General features: G+C 40.7%; 1 protein-coding gene across 8 annotated transcripts in view; it reads right to left on the bottom strand.

Annotated features, from left to right (window-relative positions):
• Window positions 1-1,321: 1,321 nt before the first annotated feature.
• Window positions 1,322-16,896, bottom strand: part of spag9b (sperm associated antigen 9b) — a 48,240-nt gene continuing 32,665 nt past the window's right edge. For 2 of the 8 annotated variants that reach the window (XM_061029053.1, XM_061029056.1), the window contains 17 exons: window positions 16,320-16,376; window positions 14,432-14,611; window positions 13,860-13,989; window positions 13,623-13,712; window positions 13,034-13,195; window positions 12,752-12,923; window positions 12,432-12,623; window positions 10,925-11,081; window positions 8,301-8,429; window positions 8,124-8,204; window positions 7,963-8,030; window positions 7,727-7,875; window positions 7,018-7,189; window positions 6,766-6,885; window positions 6,457-6,633; window positions 4,885-5,016; window positions 1,322-4,795 (listed from right to left, as the gene is read on the bottom strand). In XM_061029053.1, the coding sequence (XP_060885036.1) occupies window positions 4,677-4,795; window positions 4,885-5,016; window positions 6,457-6,633; window positions 6,766-6,885; window positions 7,018-7,189; window positions 7,727-7,875; window positions 7,963-8,030; window positions 8,124-8,204; window positions 8,301-8,429; window positions 10,925-11,081; window positions 12,432-12,623; window positions 12,752-12,923; window positions 13,034-13,195; window positions 13,623-13,712; window positions 13,860-13,989; window positions 14,432-14,611; window positions 16,320-16,376 (2,287 nt within the window). In that variant the 3' untranslated portion in view covers window positions 1,322-4,676. Of the gene's footprint in view, window positions 4,796-4,884; window positions 5,038-6,456; window positions 6,634-6,765; window positions 6,886-7,017; window positions 7,190-7,726; window positions 7,876-7,962; window positions 8,031-8,123; window positions 8,205-8,300; window positions 8,430-10,924; window positions 11,082-12,431; window positions 12,624-12,751; window positions 12,924-13,033; window positions 13,196-13,622; window positions 13,713-13,859; window positions 13,990-14,431; window positions 14,614-16,318; window positions 16,377-16,896 lie in introns of all 8 variants that reach the window. The other 6 variants (XM_061029050.1, XM_061029052.1, XM_061029051.1 and 3 more) reach the window with 6 other exon arrangements.

Raw genomic sequence — 16,896 nt, 5'->3', positions numbered from 1 at the left:
TATCAAATGGACAAACTCTTTTGAATTTGATGGTAAAAGTTCACTATGATCCCTCCAAAAGCATGTTCAGCTTGCTATGACACCATTTCACACAAGAGGGACTAAATCTGTTTTCCTGCGCAAAACTCAGAAAAATCTTCTGACATTTTTGGGTTGAGCTGCATGTGTGAATGCACACAGCCAATTTCGATGTGCGAAAGCAGCAACAAATATTCATGAAAAACAAGTGAGTGAGTGGGCTGGTGTGACGACGTTTATATCACATACTTGTGCACATTGTGAAGCTGCTTCATACTTTCTCCAGCATGTTCTTTTTTTCACTTGTTTGTTGCAACAACCCCCCCCCCCCCTCCCCTTACACTTTTTAAGCTTTTTCAGGAGTGTATGTGTCAATACAGCTCAATAATATAAAATTACGATTTTCTTGCTCAGAAATATCAAAGATCAACGTCATTGTGTCAATATGACGTCCTGAAAAAATACTTTTCTAGCCATCACGTTCCTGTGAACATTTCAGCAGCCTCTGAAGGTAATATCTGGACATTTGGCACACGTGCTACTTTGACACAAAGTATAACTGATTACATTTTGGGGGGGTCAAACATTAAAAGGTCAAGGTCACCTGGACCTCATCTTGGTCCCACTCCAAAGGACTTGATAATTCAGCGAAGCTCAGAGGGAATTCTCATGCAACTGGTTTCCATTTTCTCATCCAGCTGACAGAATATTTTCTACCCTTCACATAAGTTCATGCTCGGTCCACTGTTCCTAGAGGGGTCTTGTGGCGATCACATGCTCTGCAGAGACACAGAGAGAGAGAGAGAGAGAGAGAGGACATTCTCTCATTTTATGTCCCTCCTGTCAATGATTGATTCGGGACATTTCCTGTTTAGTTGAATGTATTCTTGTAATTGTTTTTCAACACTGTGGGATTGTACTGTACTGGTTGATGGAGGTAAATAACTCTGAGTAAATCTAGTTAGTGTTTTATTTGTAAATGACAGAATGAGAAAAAAACCACAATGTGACTCTTGTTCACGTTGCAGCTGTAGCACTTTTGAGAAAATTCAGTTTGACTTGGATTGATTGTATTTGTGGTTTGGCCGTGGTTTTAAAGGACGCATATTCTCCTCCTTTTCAACAACTTTAAATAATTCTCAGAGCTCCCCAAAACAAGTCTGTGAAGTTTCTTTATAAAAATCTACTCTGAATATTTTGCGTAAAATGTGACCTTAAAATGGTAATCTTGTTTACTGTGGTTCTACAATATTGAAAATCAAGCTGTGATAAAGATAAATAAACATTGACAAGCAGACAAAAGTGTCCCACAAAAATTGCTTTAATTTCCTGTTAAAAATAAGGCTAGAGATGCAGCAGAAGTACAAGATGCTGTGTGTACTTCTCGCTTGAACAGAGGAAGTCTTTGCCAAGTTAATGACATTTCTGCAGATAAGAGGGGATGACGGGGACCTGTGGAGGAGGATGAGACTCCATCATGCTGTGGTGGGATGAAGTCGCTCACTGCACTCAGAACTCCTACATTATATAAAACTGATTAATTCAGGCTGTGGACAGGCTGCAGAGTTAACAGGTCTGAAGCCCCCTCCCCTCACAGACATTGTGCATAGCTGAGTCAGGTTATCCTTTACAAAACAAATTCATAATAATGCAACAGCAGTTAACTGTTGTCAAAACTTTAAACCCAAGCCATTTTCATGTTTCATACATAATTCATCATATATATAATTCATATTCAATGTACAAAGTTACATTCTGAATTGCAAAGGCTCAATCGTTGGAAATAAATACTGTAATGGCTAAACTGCAACGATATTTCACTCCTCTCTTGGAGAGAAGACAGACACATACACACACGTGCACACATACACACGATGAGGAAACGCCTCCTCTGACACTGTTCAATACAAAGAGGACAAAAACAAAAACATACCAGTGCAGTGTACTGGTACAGAGGCCAGAAACACACTCTCATGTTGCAAACAGTTCGAACATTTTGTGCACTCTAAAGACATCAGAATGAAAAAAAGTTCATAAAAAATAGACTTAAAACTATTGTTCTGAAAAATCAGATTGCAAATCAAGAGGAGATATTGTCAAATAAACTTCATCATTCTGTACAAACGGGGCAGCCAGAAGCAGCGCTGCAAAACCGGAAATGTCAAAGTTACAATTGTGACCCCTAAATGTCAAGAGGAGGATTAGAGGGGGCGGGGTTTATGCAACCCTCAGAGTGGCTTTCTTTTTTATAATCTTCTCATAGAAACAGGTCCTGCACTTTCTCTTCTCTCGCTCCATGAAAAATATTTTCATGTCCTAATATGAAAGTTTAAAAATATATCTTATCTTTACACGAGGATTTCTTTTACAAAAGCTTGTTTTCCTATCTACATGGAGGCAGACTCAAACATGCTGCTCTAAAAGTGCCATTCCAGAGGAGACACTGGTAAAGTGTTTCAGCATGTGCCAAACTATCGGTCTTTATCCTTTGGTAACAAACACATTCTTCTGAGGAAAAATAAATACTTTTTCACACTTGAGATAGTCAGATAGTCCTTCCAACCCCTGATACATAAGGCAGATTTTTTTTTTTTGAGTGTCTACAAGCGGGAGCTGCTGAGCAAACTAAGAGCAGAGGATGGACAGAAGACAGGAACCTTAAATGATATTTCATTAAATAGTCTGTTGTCTGTCAGTCTTTCAGCACTGGGACCAAAGATAACTCAATGGAAAATAGGGTTTACATTATAGTTCTAAATAAAGAAGGCGCTGCTGCTTCTAATGTTATATTTGATGTTCGTGAACATATTCTTGAGTTCTTTAGCCCACAGTTTGTGCCTCTGATGTTTTATCATTATGTTCAACACGGTCACACATCTTATTTAATGAAAGATAATTACCTGCTCATCTTTGAACACAAGTCTACTGTCACGCTCTCCACTCTTTGAGGCTATACTTAGCTTTAAGCTAAATTCTAAGGTCAGCATGCTACCATGTTCACAACAGTGCCAACATTTTGATGTTCAACATGTATAATGTAAACATCTGCTCATTAGGAATAATAAAGCACAGATGAAGCTGGTGGTAATGTCGTAGTTCAGCTGGTAAAGTGTTGGAGTAAGTGATATTTTGACCTGACAATTAGAGCTCGACGATTAATCTGCCGGCCGATATTAGCATATCCAGTGACTATCGGTATCGGCTAATTTTATCAAAGATATGCACCGATTCTACATTTCTCTACCAGTACAACAGAATTTAATTTTGAGTTTCATCGGATTACACTAGTGGTTCTCTTTCACCAGCAGAGGGCGCTATATGGATTACAAACATTATCACTCTCCAGAGTGTCAAGCGGTGTGCACATACATGAACAGTTACTTTCCAGTTGAGTGACCATCTTATGTTATTTATCTTTTCCACAAGTTTTTGATAACTGCACGTAAGGGATCAACGCAACAAATGAGTTTACATATAAATATATATCTATCTCTAAAGATCGAACATAGATCTAAGTAAGATATCGGCCAATATATCGGTATTGGATTATTTATTCCTCCCCAATACCAATATCGGTATCTGCACCAAAAATTGCTTATCGGTCAGGACCTACTGACAATAATTTCATGATTTAAGTCTGAGGTGGACTGAGTTACAGACGCTGACACTGACAGCCATGCTAATAGTCAGCCTAAAGACCATGACTGTAAGTTAATGCATTAACACAGATAGAATATTTCTGCATCAGGATGGTCAGAAGTGTCTTCAAAGATTCTGGGAAAAGCTTCAGATCAGTGCAATCATATTAAATAATCCTTTGTGATTTTTCAAAACACTGCAAAGCAGATATTCTGTTTCTGGAATTGAACTGGTTACATACACATGAGAGGCATAAACTGGGCATATTTCTGTCATCTTGTACATTTAGATACGTTTTGTGCCATCCTCTGCGCCAACGGGTGCTACCTATAAATCTGATGTACTGCACTGGACTTAAATCAAATCCGGACCTACAGTAGAGACAACCGGCAATCTATTAAATATATATTACATACAATCAAAAGCCAAGTTCTCAAATGAACTAAAACAACATGAAACATTATTAAGAGTGAAACCTGACTGGCTCCCAGACATGACTGCCCCACTTTGACTTGACTTAAAGGGCAACATGGAGCTCACGAATGATTATTTCATGTTTTGACCAGCTGATTCAGAATCAAGTCAAGTCCAGTATGAGCATGCATCGAATTGACTGAAGGGAACCTGAAGATGTCAGGAGGAAAATTCATTCTGTGCTGAACAAAATGAAAAAACAAAATTTCTGTTTTCATAAGAGCTTAAATAATATTAAAAGGAGATAGAGGTGTTATGACGGGGTGAAATCATAAAGTAAAAAACAAACAAAACAAAAGACAAAACAAGTCAAAAATAAATCCATATCATGCAGTTTTTGTGTCTTTCTGTTTGCACTGCACCAGTCCATTTTAGGACTGATAGCTCTGAGAGAAGCTTTTGCTTGTTTCTTTTTTGTTCAGGTTTGAGGAAGAAAAAAAGTGCTGATTAAACTCGTGCCAGCAGAGCAGAGTCGTCCACATGAACTCATCCCTCCACAGCAAGAGAAAAAGGCAAATCAGGCCTCAGGGGTCTGGGGTCAGAGTTCAGCCCTCGCTGGCCATGATCTGCCAGACGATGAGGTGGCTGCGCTCGGCTTTAGCCAGGGAGGGCTGCAGTTTCATGCGGGGGGCCTCTCCGTCCTCCGCCTCGCCATCCTCATCACCTAAAGACAAACAGACATCACGTTGGTCTCCACACCTGCTGGAGGGTAGTTAGCGGGGTGTTTTCCTCAGTTACATGTATTAAACATACCCATCCTGAAGTCGATGTAGCCTTCTCCTCCGCTCATTACCAACACAGACTTGGTTTCTTCCTGAGTTGCGGCATCTGTCGCTTTGTCACCAACTGTTTCCCCTCCACAGGACGCAGATGGGAGCGCATGACCTGAGAGCACAGAGCCACAAACTGAACAACAAACAAGTCCAGATTGTGTTTTTCTAGTGGAGACTTCTGAGCGTAATACTGTATTAGAATGAGATCCCTGCTCTATGGTCCATTAGTTCTAAAGAGTTATTAAATAATCTGATATGCAAACAGGTCATTACAATTAATACACACCCAGGGCCTGCTGATAAGAGGAGTCTCATTTGCCACTACTCAACAATAATTCCCTTCCTATATTAGTGATTGGGAGGAAAACGTAAAAGCACAACTCTTTTGTGTCCAACAGAAAGTACAAAGATTTGTTTAAAGGGGACATAATGTAAAAAACCCACCTTGACAGTGTTTTTGAACATATATTTGGGTAACCTGAGTGCCTACTGACCCACAAAATGTGAAATGAACCCATCCAGTCCTTTGTTTGTGGTCTGCATAAGTCTTTCCGTTTCAAATTTGCTCTCCTTGTGATGTCACAGTGGGATTCTGGTAAAAAAATGACCCTCCCCTCCCCTGGTATCTCCACCTATGGACTCCACCCCCAGCTTAGAACAAAACTTTTGTGCAGTTCCGCCATTTTTATTCTCGCTACAGAGGAGTGATGTCTACTGGGAAAACTCAGGGGGGGGCTCATTGCATTTAAAGAGACACACACACAAAAACAGAGCGTTCTGAGAGAGCTGGTTTATACAGGGTCACAAACCTCCTCTGGTGCTTGATTCATGTTATATTTTGACCAAAGCACAGCACAGATGTTTCATTTAGACCACAGGGGGACTGTTTGAAAAGGTAGAAAAAGGGGTATAACATGTCCTCTTTAAATTGTAAATGGTAAATTTTGAAATGCACATGAGCTTCTGACTATTCTAAACGCTTTTTTCACCGCAGGTCACACCTACCAGATTCACACCCATTCACACTGAGGCTGCCTTGTAAAGTGACCATCAGTATTAACTAATCCAGTTGTACACATTCATCACCGTCTTCAGCCCTTCGATAGGCATCTCCACAACTTTATTTGTGGCTACCAGCATGTGTTTCTGTGTCTGCAGGATGCTGCACTCATGTCCTTTTATGGGCATTAGTGGGCGGGAATCTACAGGAACGCACTTTAACGAACACAAGGAGATGAGAACACAGCTGCTAACAAGTCAGTCCTTTAAGAACGGAGAGTCTTCTTGGAAATCTTCTGAAGTACAACTTAGAAAAAACCTAAGAACATTTTTGAGAAGATATCAGTGAATGAGTCCCAGTGTCTCTCTGATGCTCTTCTACGACTTTGAGCTTAGTTTTTCACACAGACTGAAGTTCTTTCATACTGAAGTCAAATCAAATTGGTCTCGCCGAGTCGGGCATAGATGTTATAGAGACATTGTAGACCTAGACTTGTAAATGACTTATGAATAAAAAGGGACAACTGAGCATCCAGCCTGGCTTTCTTTTTACCTGGGACAGCAGTGAAGAACTTGACGGCATCTCTGTGACCATGGAAACAGAGCTGAGCGTGAGCCATGGAGCAGTAAGGAACGAACGTCCCAGCTGTCACTTTGTCCGTCATGTCGTCACCATAGACACGAACTACACTTCCCGGTTGGTTTCCTGCTGCCTGGGTTGTCTTGTTGGCTGCAAATGGAAATTAGTAAGTTTGAGAAAAGAGAAGGACAGGCGTGGAAGAGTCGAACCATAATTCTCAGTTAAGGTGTTTGAAGCACTTTGAAGAGCATAGCGTGAAAAATAAATCAAGGTCGCTCCTACACTCACTGTCTGTCAGGGGGATGGAGATGATGACACCATTCCCAGTGCCGATCCACAGACGATTAGATGACACCATTAGAGCTGTAATCCTCACAAATGAAAAGCCCAGTTTCCCCGTACCTGAAAAAAAAAATTGTATAAAAGAACACGTTCAAAAAACTAAATCTCAGAAAATGAACAACAGTCTGTCAGCTCCTGATGAGAATCTTTGTGTTTAGTAAAGGATAGATAACATTGAAAGAGTCAACAGACCGAGCATCTTGCTGACGTAGGGCTCGATGTCGACGTCCTGAAGGTGCTGGAAGGTGTGAGCGTGGAACAGCCTGAGAGTGGAGTCCAGTCTGATGGAAACCCAGATACCGTCCCCGTCCCAGGCCAGCTGACGTACCTGACTTTCCTTACGAGGGTGGGCATCAAATGATTTCTGAGAAGAAGCAGATATGACAAAGTGTAAGACAACAAGAAGATATTTCTGATTTAATTGACTTTTCATGGACTAAAAAAAAAAAAAAAAAAAAAAAAAATAGTGGGTTTTTGATCTGATTGTGTGCGGGGAAGGGGGGTGAAGAAGGTGCCTGATACGAATCCCCATCAGACGGGGACTGTCTGCATGGAGCTTGCATGTTCTCCCCGTGCATGCCTGGGTTCCCTCCAGGTACACCGGTTTCCTCCCACAGTCACTAGGTTAATTGTTAATTGGCTCTAATTTGCCCGTAGGTGTGGATGTAAGTGTGCCTGGATCTGTGTCTGTACGTCCGCCGTGATTGATTGGCAATCAGTCCAGAGTGTACCCTGCCGCTCGCCTAATATCGACTGTGATTGGGGGGGCTGGATGGATTGTTATTTAAAGGAGTTTTGTAAATGGCAGGTGTGGATCTATGTTTTCTCGCCCTGCTGAACTCTGCATTGAACACACTAATGTGCATAAGAAGATTTGAGCCAAAATCCACTTTTCCTTTACCTCTATCTTCATTGCTTTGGGCTGAACCACGTAGATCTTGTTCCTGTAGCCGCACCACACCTTGTCATGCACTACAGTCATGCAGCGGATGGAGTGGTGAGGTCTGCCCAGGTCTAACAGGTGGTAGTTGGTCAGGTCCCACTGTCCATCTGATCGAAACAAAGATAAGAAATACATTTACAGATCAGGTTGATTTGACTTGTTTAATGTGAACAGAACACAACATAAGTCCTCACCCTCTCCTCTGTGGAAGATTGCTAAAGTGCCGTCAGAGAGGCCGACCAGCACGCGCCCTTTCACATGTCTGTTGGAGACAAATGAATGTATTCAAACATCAAAGCATGAAGCAAAACGAGAGTGAGATTGAAGTTATGTATAAATCATTCTATGTACTTACACTATACCCAGCACAGAGTCCTTCAGCTTTATGGAGTGCAGGCACTTCTTCCACTGAGCCACAGAGGAGTGGACGTACACACTAGAATCACAGCAGGTTTTTCTCAATCATCTGAATTACTTGAACACTGTCCATACATCTCAGTATTGCAGGGCAGAAGAAACATATGACGCTCACCATCCGTTCTGTGCACCCAGCCACATCGTGGGCTGAACGCTGCTCATTTTCTGAGCCTCTTCTCTCATCAGGTCCTGCTCCTCGGCACTGGAGTTTGAACTCACTCCGTCTTTCAGCAGGTCGCTCTCTCTGGTCAGCAGAGACAACAAGAATTATTATTACAGCTACTGTTTGTACCACTGTTACAATTCTCTGTTAACAACACACCTCCAGTCAGTGGTAATGACGAGAGATTGTTTGTTTTAGTCCTTATCCTTTTCAATAAGTGAACAAATTAAATTCAACCAGCTAGAGCAGGCATCTCCAAACGGCAGACCGCGGTCCGGGACCGGACCAAGTCACGGTCCTATCCGGACCTGTGACCAATTTAAAATAACATGATTTTGAATGAAGTTAAATTTTCATTTTTTTATATTTCATTACACAAAGCATAATTATATTAATAAAGACATTTCTCACTGAAATACAATTTGAAAACTGAGTCAGTAGTACAGCATGAGAAAAAGTAATGATCTTCACAGAGCGAAGATCATGCACTCCTCCACTCCCCCCCTCCCTCCGACAGTCGCGGCACGTGCGTAATAGCGTCACTCAAAAATAGCCAATCAAATCGTTTGTCTACCGGAAGAGCGATGTGGAATGTGGAATGAGAAAATGGCTTGCTCGAAAATTAGGAAAGTTGACCACGAAAACAGAAATTTTAAAAATGAATGGACTGACCAATACCTGTTCATTCTCCCGCAAGGCAGTACTAAACCTTTATGTCTTGTATGTGTTGAAACCGTGGCGCTGATAAAAAGAGGGAATGTTAAGCGGCATTACGAATCCAAACACAGATCCTTTGAGGAAATGTATCCCCAGAAGTCAGAAGTAAATATCCGAGCTGAGAGCTCAGTATGAGAGGTCTACGCGACTCTTCACACACTCATTTACAGGCCAGCAACATGCAAATGAATGCTCACTTAAGATTGCATGGATTTTGGGGCAACATAAAAAAACTTTCAGTGACTGTTGTGAAGGAGTGCTTGAACGCCGCTGCCGAGACGTTACTTGAAGGTAAACAAAGGGATGAATTGTGTGAAAAAATAAAGCAAATCCCAATGTCAGCTTCAACGACAACCAGAAAATCCGAAATATTATCAGATGATGCACTGTCACAGCTTGATGCGGCTGTTCAGAGTGCCCCATGCATATCCTTAGCCATTGATGAGTTCTCAGATGTAACGGATAATGCCCGGCTTTTGGTTTTATTCAGAGGATTAGGTGCCTGTTTATGTTAAATGAAATGCAGACCTAATGCACTTTTAATGTTTACTTCAAATGCAGGCCTTTGATGCCTGTTTTGTTTACTCGAAATGTAGGCCTAATGTACCTGTTTTGTTTACTTGAAATGTTAATATTTGTTACTATTTGTCTTACTTGTTTTCCATGTTTAAAAGTAAGCTATTTGGAAATTGAAAACAAATATTTTTGAAATGATAAGGAAATATGCCGTGCTGATGACAAAGGTAGGCTATTAGGAGGTAGACGTTATGAGGTTCGGACCTTTGTTGGAAGGAATCTTTAGTAACTGGACCTCGTTCAATTTTAGTTAAAGACCCCTGAGCTAGAGTCTTTATTCTTTGTTTATTAGAAAGGTAAGTCTGCAGTCCTACACATCAAACTTGTTTTGTTTTTCTCAATGATGGCCTTTTGTCACTTTAGGGTTTTGAATCTGATTAAAAGAATAATTACTAAGAGTAACTTTTGAGTGTTTTTGTTGCATTACCTCACGGAACAGTCATAACATTTCACTGCACATCTGTATGAGCATGTGACAAATAAAAATCATGAATCTTGAAAAAGCCTGAGCAGCAGGGAGTGACTGCAATATGGGCGAAGGACATCATGGTTTGTATCCTGGTAATTCTTTAAAGTGATTAAAAAGATGTTGCAAACTCCATGTCTGTATACAACAGCTTACATAGGTTACATAACTGAATGTTGTACAGATTTGACGGATATGGGGCACTACATACTTAAATCAGGAGGCCTTTTTTAATAAGCTAATTTGAATAAAAAAATCTCAAATACAGGAAAAATGCACAATTTAAATGAAAGAAATTAGAAATATGTTGTCCATTTTTCTATAATTATAATAATAATTATAATAATTTATCCTTTATTTATCCCGTGAGGGGAAATTCAATTATTATTATTTTTTTAAACATACATTTTGGTTTGGCTCATTATTTTGTGGGTGTTCATTTTCAGAAAATAATGTCAAATTGTTTAAATTAAAGAATTGTAGTGCTCCTGTCATCGTTTGTGGTTTATTTACTTACACAACTCTTTACTGTTGCTTAGGTTTTACAGATCTGGAATCACTTGTTCCAAAGACTTTGCTAGCCTGCAGAACACATTAGTCCATCGATGTAACAGGGTTTAATGTATTGTAATTAAGATTTACAAACCAACAAACATCAGCATGACTTTCATGACCTGACGATAAACAGTGTTACAGCGACTTGATGCTGTTGCTTAGTGTGTATTTTTTAATGGGTTGCTCTAATAAAATGGGCCACTTTATTGAACCGGCTGTAGAGTAACGACATGGTGCTGGATAATGGGCTTCATGATGTTACCTCTGAGAGTAGTTGGCTGGAGCTTCTGCTGTCAGCTGAGCTCCGAGAGGGTCGGTGAAGACGTGCTCTGTGTAGACTCCCCTCAGGCTCTCTCTTTGGTCTGCACAGCCTGAACTGGCCTCTGTCGCCTCGGTGGCTTCCTCTGCTGTTTTGGATTCTGTAGAAGGGATCATCTATCAGTTAAAAGGGCCAGAACATAAATGTAGGTAACAATGGATTCTGACCATTCTGCTTGTTTCTAGTTAAGGTATCAAATGTTGTGAATAAGAAGTGTGGTCATGTTCTGATGTATCCTTGTATTAAACTTCTCTTAGGTTCCGTAAATGTGACAGTGATCACATATCTTACCTTTCCTCGTCAATTTGATCCAACAAACTGTTCAGTATTTATCAAGCTTTGAAATGTTGGAAAATGGCTCAAAGTTCGCAAGAGCGGCAGATGTTCGGTCCTGCTTTTAGACTGTGTAATAAAATCATAAAAAAAGACCAGAAACTTTCTGCACTTATGAGTACTCAGACCTTAGACCTCAGATCTTTCTCTGCTGATGTTCAGGAAAGATCCAGAGATTTTGACCAGCAGATGGCAGTCATGCACACATATTCTGTAGGAGAAGCTGTGTTCATTGCTGACAATGACTTTGTCAAAATAAAATAATACTTAAAATAAAGATAAGGAGCCTCTCTAAACCTGTTAGCAGTTAGCAAAATGTCTCACTGAATTCAACTTTTTCAGCAGTAATATCTTAAATTTTATTTTTTTTAGGTAAGAATAAATAATTAATACAAAATTGTGTTATTTCCAGCATAAATATGTATGTTCATGATTTTTGGACACTTAGAACCTTAATGAGGTTCTTGATGAATTGGATCAGATTATTTAGTAAAGTCCTCAGTTTGTTTACAATGTTACTTCCAATACAGACTGTACATTTGAGCAGCAGATCCCTGTGACATACAAAGTGTGTATTAGCCTCACAGACAGAACTACTGCAACTCCATAATGATCTCAGAAGTGCCCAAACCCCTTTCAAATAAGTTTGAAACTCTGTTGCGTTTCTTTGATTGTCATATCAATGTTGGACTATGGACAACGTATATTATATAACAGCAAAATATTTAAACAATCTTTTCACTTTTGATTGATTGGATTTTTTTTTATTTCATCCTAATGGTTTGTATTTATTATGTGAAGCATTTAGTATATTCTCTGAGTTATAAATCTGCTGTGAGCTGATTTGCTTTAGATTTTAACCTGCGACTATCAAAGCCGTAATATATACTGCTTAAGGTAGTGTGTTGTAGTTTTCTGAGTGTCATAAAACAGCACCATCTTCTTCAGCGCGGTTAGCATAACTAAGTAGAGGGTGTTATTAATATACCCCTCATTAATAACTCTCAAGCAGTGTTTTTTTTAGGCCCAGGGTTAGGGTTATCTCTGAATGCATGCTAGTGTTGAGAGAAATGGAATTAAAAGATAAATATCTCTATCCAGTTTCTTTATCTTTTACCTGGACTGTCTGCGGTCTGAGGAACAGCTGATGCCCCCTCAGTGTCACAGCCAACCACAGTGATGCCTCCCAGCACGTCGTCTGCTCCTGCTGAGATGCTATTGGTCGATTGTGAGCTGCCTTCTCCTGCTGGTTCTGCCTCAGAGTCTGGAGGTACTTCCTCACCAGCAGGGTAGTCTGTCTCTCTTGCTCCTAAATGAAATCACACACAGAAGTTTAAGGAGACGTGGACATGAAAAGATTATTTGCTTGCAAAGAGATGTCAATAAAAACTCTCTCTTCCTACATGTGGACTCTGATACCCATATTAATCTGCTGACCTGGTACACTGGCGATGCAGAGGACGTGGGAGTTGCATACAAAAAAGCTCTCCAGAATGTGTCCAGGCTGGTTTGCATCGATTACAACAGCTTTCGTTGTGGACTGGGTGCTGGTGCAGATCCAAACCAGGGACGACAACTCTTCCTGCTGCCGCAACTCCTTCTGCTGCTCCTGTAACAGCAAAATAAAACATTGTGCGTGTAGCTTACTAAATACTGTATCATCATCTTTTATCACCATGAGTGTCTGTGATACTGAAAGAATAATCTGCGTGTGTGTACCTTGAGTTCCTGATCTAGTTTGTCCAGGCTGCTCTGAGATCCTATTTTCTTTTTAGGGCTCTCTGGTCCGGGTACGTCACTGTAAAACACGCTGGCTCCCACGATAGAACCTCCGTCTCTGGTTTTCCCTCCAGAGAGGTTCACACCAGCAGCACACCACAGCTGAAGCACAGACAAACAGAGATATTCAGAATATATTTGATCTACCAGAAGGTCCTTACTGTATTTCAAAATAAAACAACAAGTAAAGTACTATCAGATTAGTACTAAATAAAATACTTTATAATTTGTGACTATTTCACAGACTTCATCCAGACAGGTTGTATCAAACTACTTTGACAAATCTACAACAGCTATCCAGAGAGACGTTACAGAGCAGAAACACGTTCAAAGAAAAGGCAACAAAAAGTAAATCATTCTTGCAATGCAGATTTTAGAGTAGCTGTCCTTGTGTTACTGGCTAAAACTGAGTTTTTCAGTGGACAGTTTCGGTGTGAACATGCAAACACTGGTCTGCTTGGATTTTAAATTTATAAGATTTAAGGTTAAAATTTATATTTGTATGTATTCATGCAGCTGGAGTAAATACCTTCATAGAAGCATCTTTCTCATCCAGAGGTCGGAGGAAGACAGGAACAGGTAGATTCTTCAGCTTACCCTCAGCCTGACCACCATTAGTCTGAAAACAAAAATACACAACCCAACCATTAGTTTCAGTAAAGAACACCTTGCTATAGATCTACCATCAACTAAGAGGAGCAGACAATCCATAGTTAATAAAAAGGAAAAACAGAGGAGCTGATTCAGGTTTGAGTCATTTTCATACTTTGTATTTTTTAGGGAGACTCCAGCCGTAAGCCTGAACTCTGCCGTCCTCCTTCTGCACATGGGCTTTGACCTGCTGGTACTGAGCCCTCTTCTGCTCTCGTCTGGACACCACATTGTCTGCCGCCACTCTGTGGAAAAAAAAAACAGCTCACTGTAAAGGTTGGTTTTATTGGAAGGCTGGGTTTCCCCAAACAATATAGAAGAAACTCATAGTTGCTGTCAGCAATTTCAATTAAGTTGTCAAAGAATATGTTTAAAAATGCGGCCTGTCACACCACTTCTACATTTCAGTGGTTCAGAAAAAGATTGTTTTGTTGTTCTGAAGTTCTCATTAGTACATCGAACTAGTGATACAGTCTATGGTAAATAGCGGGGAAATTTGAGTGACTCCCAGCTGGACATGCTGCAGTTTAATGTGACGTTTCTCTTTAGTTAAAAACAGACATCAAAGAAGACATCATTGTGCTGTTTTATCTTTGAATAAGTATATCTTAAGTTAAGACTGTAAACAGATCCTCAGCACGAGGAGGAAACAACAGCATGTGTTAAAAGTGTCTCGGACTGACTCACTCCTCATTGAGGAAATCGAAGGCTTTGCTCTTGTCACTGGGCAGCTGCTGCAGAGTGCTGCTCCTCTTCTTGACGGACGGCTGAATCTGAGAGGTCGGTGCGTTGTACTTGACGTTCACTGGGGCTTCCACCGCTGGCTTCTTGGCTGCCGCGCCCGACGAGCTAAACAAACGGCTGAAACTGGAGGTGTAAGGGCGGGGAAGTGGGAAGGGAAAGAGGGGGAGAAAGCACACAAACAAACATATAGTGGGGTGGACACAAGCAGTAGCTCCGGCAGCAGAGGTTGGGTCAAACGATTAAGGACACCAAACTGTCCCATGCTTACACACCATACCAGCTTTCACACGGGTAGCAATCAGAAACTGAAATACACGTTCCTGTTAACTTGTAAAGACCCGACTGGCAGTTTGAATGCTGGAGAGCAGGGAGTGCAGGGTTAATGTGGTGCATCGACTGGGACGTTAGTCAACAACACGCAGCAAAACAGGCCTGGACAATAACACTTTCTGTTTCCCCACTAAGTCTAAAGTAGCACACAAGATTTAACATACCTGGTATGTATGGTACAGCTGACATTTATTATATAAGTCTGTTTCCAACTAACCAGTTAGAGGAAGAATATGCAACATTTTACACATAAATATAGCAGAAATCAAGTATACCTCTGTACATGTCTCTGAGTCATGACTGTCTACAATGAGTGAGAAGCCTGAGTCTCGCTGGCTGTTTTGTTGTCGGAGTCGTGTTTACATCATGTTTTCATGGACAGGACGGCCTTGTGTATAAAGCTGTTTTAGTCAAGGACTAGAGAAAAGAAGAATAACATACTCACTGATTATTTGGATGTCATGTAAGTGTGTTTAGATCACAGTTATTCTGTGTCAATATATGTGGAATGTGAAGCTACAAGTTAACCAAAGTGTGCTAACATTAGCCTGCTAACACAACAATGCAGGACACAGGCAATTACAGCTCGAGCACATGACACTTTTGTCCACCACTTGCGCTTAACGGTGCTTAATTATAGTGCGTTCTAATTCATAACTCCTTTGTGTAACTCGAGTGGAGGGGGGTTGGAGGTGTGACGCTGGAGGAGAGCGGAGGTGTCGCCAAACAGCAGTTTGTTTTGGTTTCATGCTGGTGCTCAAGGGCGACGTCTACGGGATCAAAAAGTTGCACATTCTTCCTTTAATAGTGGACAGTATAACTTTTTTTTAAAGATAATTGAGTGTAGCCACATAAGCACATTTGCTTTGTTTAGACCGAGACACCCCACCCTTATCCTGCCTCCCTCCCTCCCTCCCTAAAGAAATCCTCTCAACACACCTCCTGCACACAGACATCACAACATCAGGCACAGTGAAGAGGGACAAACAGAAACAGGGCAGGAGAGATGTTGGATTGATCAGATTGTGTTTCCATTTTACAAACAACTGTCCCAAACCCATGGCCATAAACCTGCTCCAAGTTATCCCTCAATGTATAATCACACTCATTCCTTATGACACTCAACAAAGGAGAGCCTGGATCACGTTTAGTTTGTCTGTGAGCTAACAGGTGCATTCTCAGCTCTCACTTAAGCTCCTATCGTGACTCAATCGTTTCATAAAGATTTAAAGACAGTTGTGAAAGTAAAGCAGTTCAGATCTGAGATCAGAGTCTTTGTTTACTGGCTCGCTCTCCTCTGTTAAGAGTGTGTTGTCAAGATGAAAACATTGAAAAACCGAGTCACCATGTTAACATGTCAACGATTTACCTACATCCTGGAGAATAAATAAAAACATACAACATGGAATACAAAAGAAAAGCAAGATGAAACATAGAAAACAAAGACATCACGCTGCGGTTGGTATTTCAGAGATGAAGTGAAAAGAAAAGAGGAGCTTACAACTGCCAGAGGCTGGATTTCTTCTTCTCTGGTAGAGACGGGTTCTCCTTCGAAGCCCTGAGAGAGACAGTTCACTTTGAATCAAACTGAAAGCTTCGGATAAGAGATGACAGTTAAGATGTAAAAAAATTAAATTACCAGTCGTTTGTCATCACTACTGTTAGTGGAACATTATGCAGCTGTGATATGAGACCACTATTGAATTATGTGATCGTTAAAGTATCATCAAGTTAGGCCAGCTAACGATGAGATAACAAAGTTAATCTGCGCATTATTCAATCATGTTCACTTATTTAGCCTTTGACCTCTGCAGCATGGTAATGCAGGGGTTAGGACCCCTCCCTCCTCCACACACAGGGTCAAAAAGGCTTTTGTGACTAGAGTTCTTTCCTCTTCACATATTGGCTGCAGCCTTTAAGACATACAGATGTGATTGTCAGTTTCAGCAGATGTCTGTTCATCATGAGTTTGGTTTTGCCAATGATTTCTGCCTCTTAAAGGAAAGTTATTTCTTGCCACTGTAACTTTGCTAAGTGTTGCTCAATGCTCATGATGGATTAACGCTGGGTCTTTGTAA

The sequence above is a fragment of the Labrus mixtus genome, chromosome 21 (assembly GCF_963584025.1).
Source record: "Labrus mixtus chromosome 21, fLabMix1.1, whole genome shotgun sequence".
NCBI classification, from domain to species: Eukaryota; Metazoa; Chordata; class Actinopteri; order Labriformes; family Labridae; genus Labrus; species Labrus mixtus.
The sequence above is the reverse complement of the archived record's forward strand: the minus strand, read 5'-3'. Positions and strand labels throughout refer to the sequence as shown.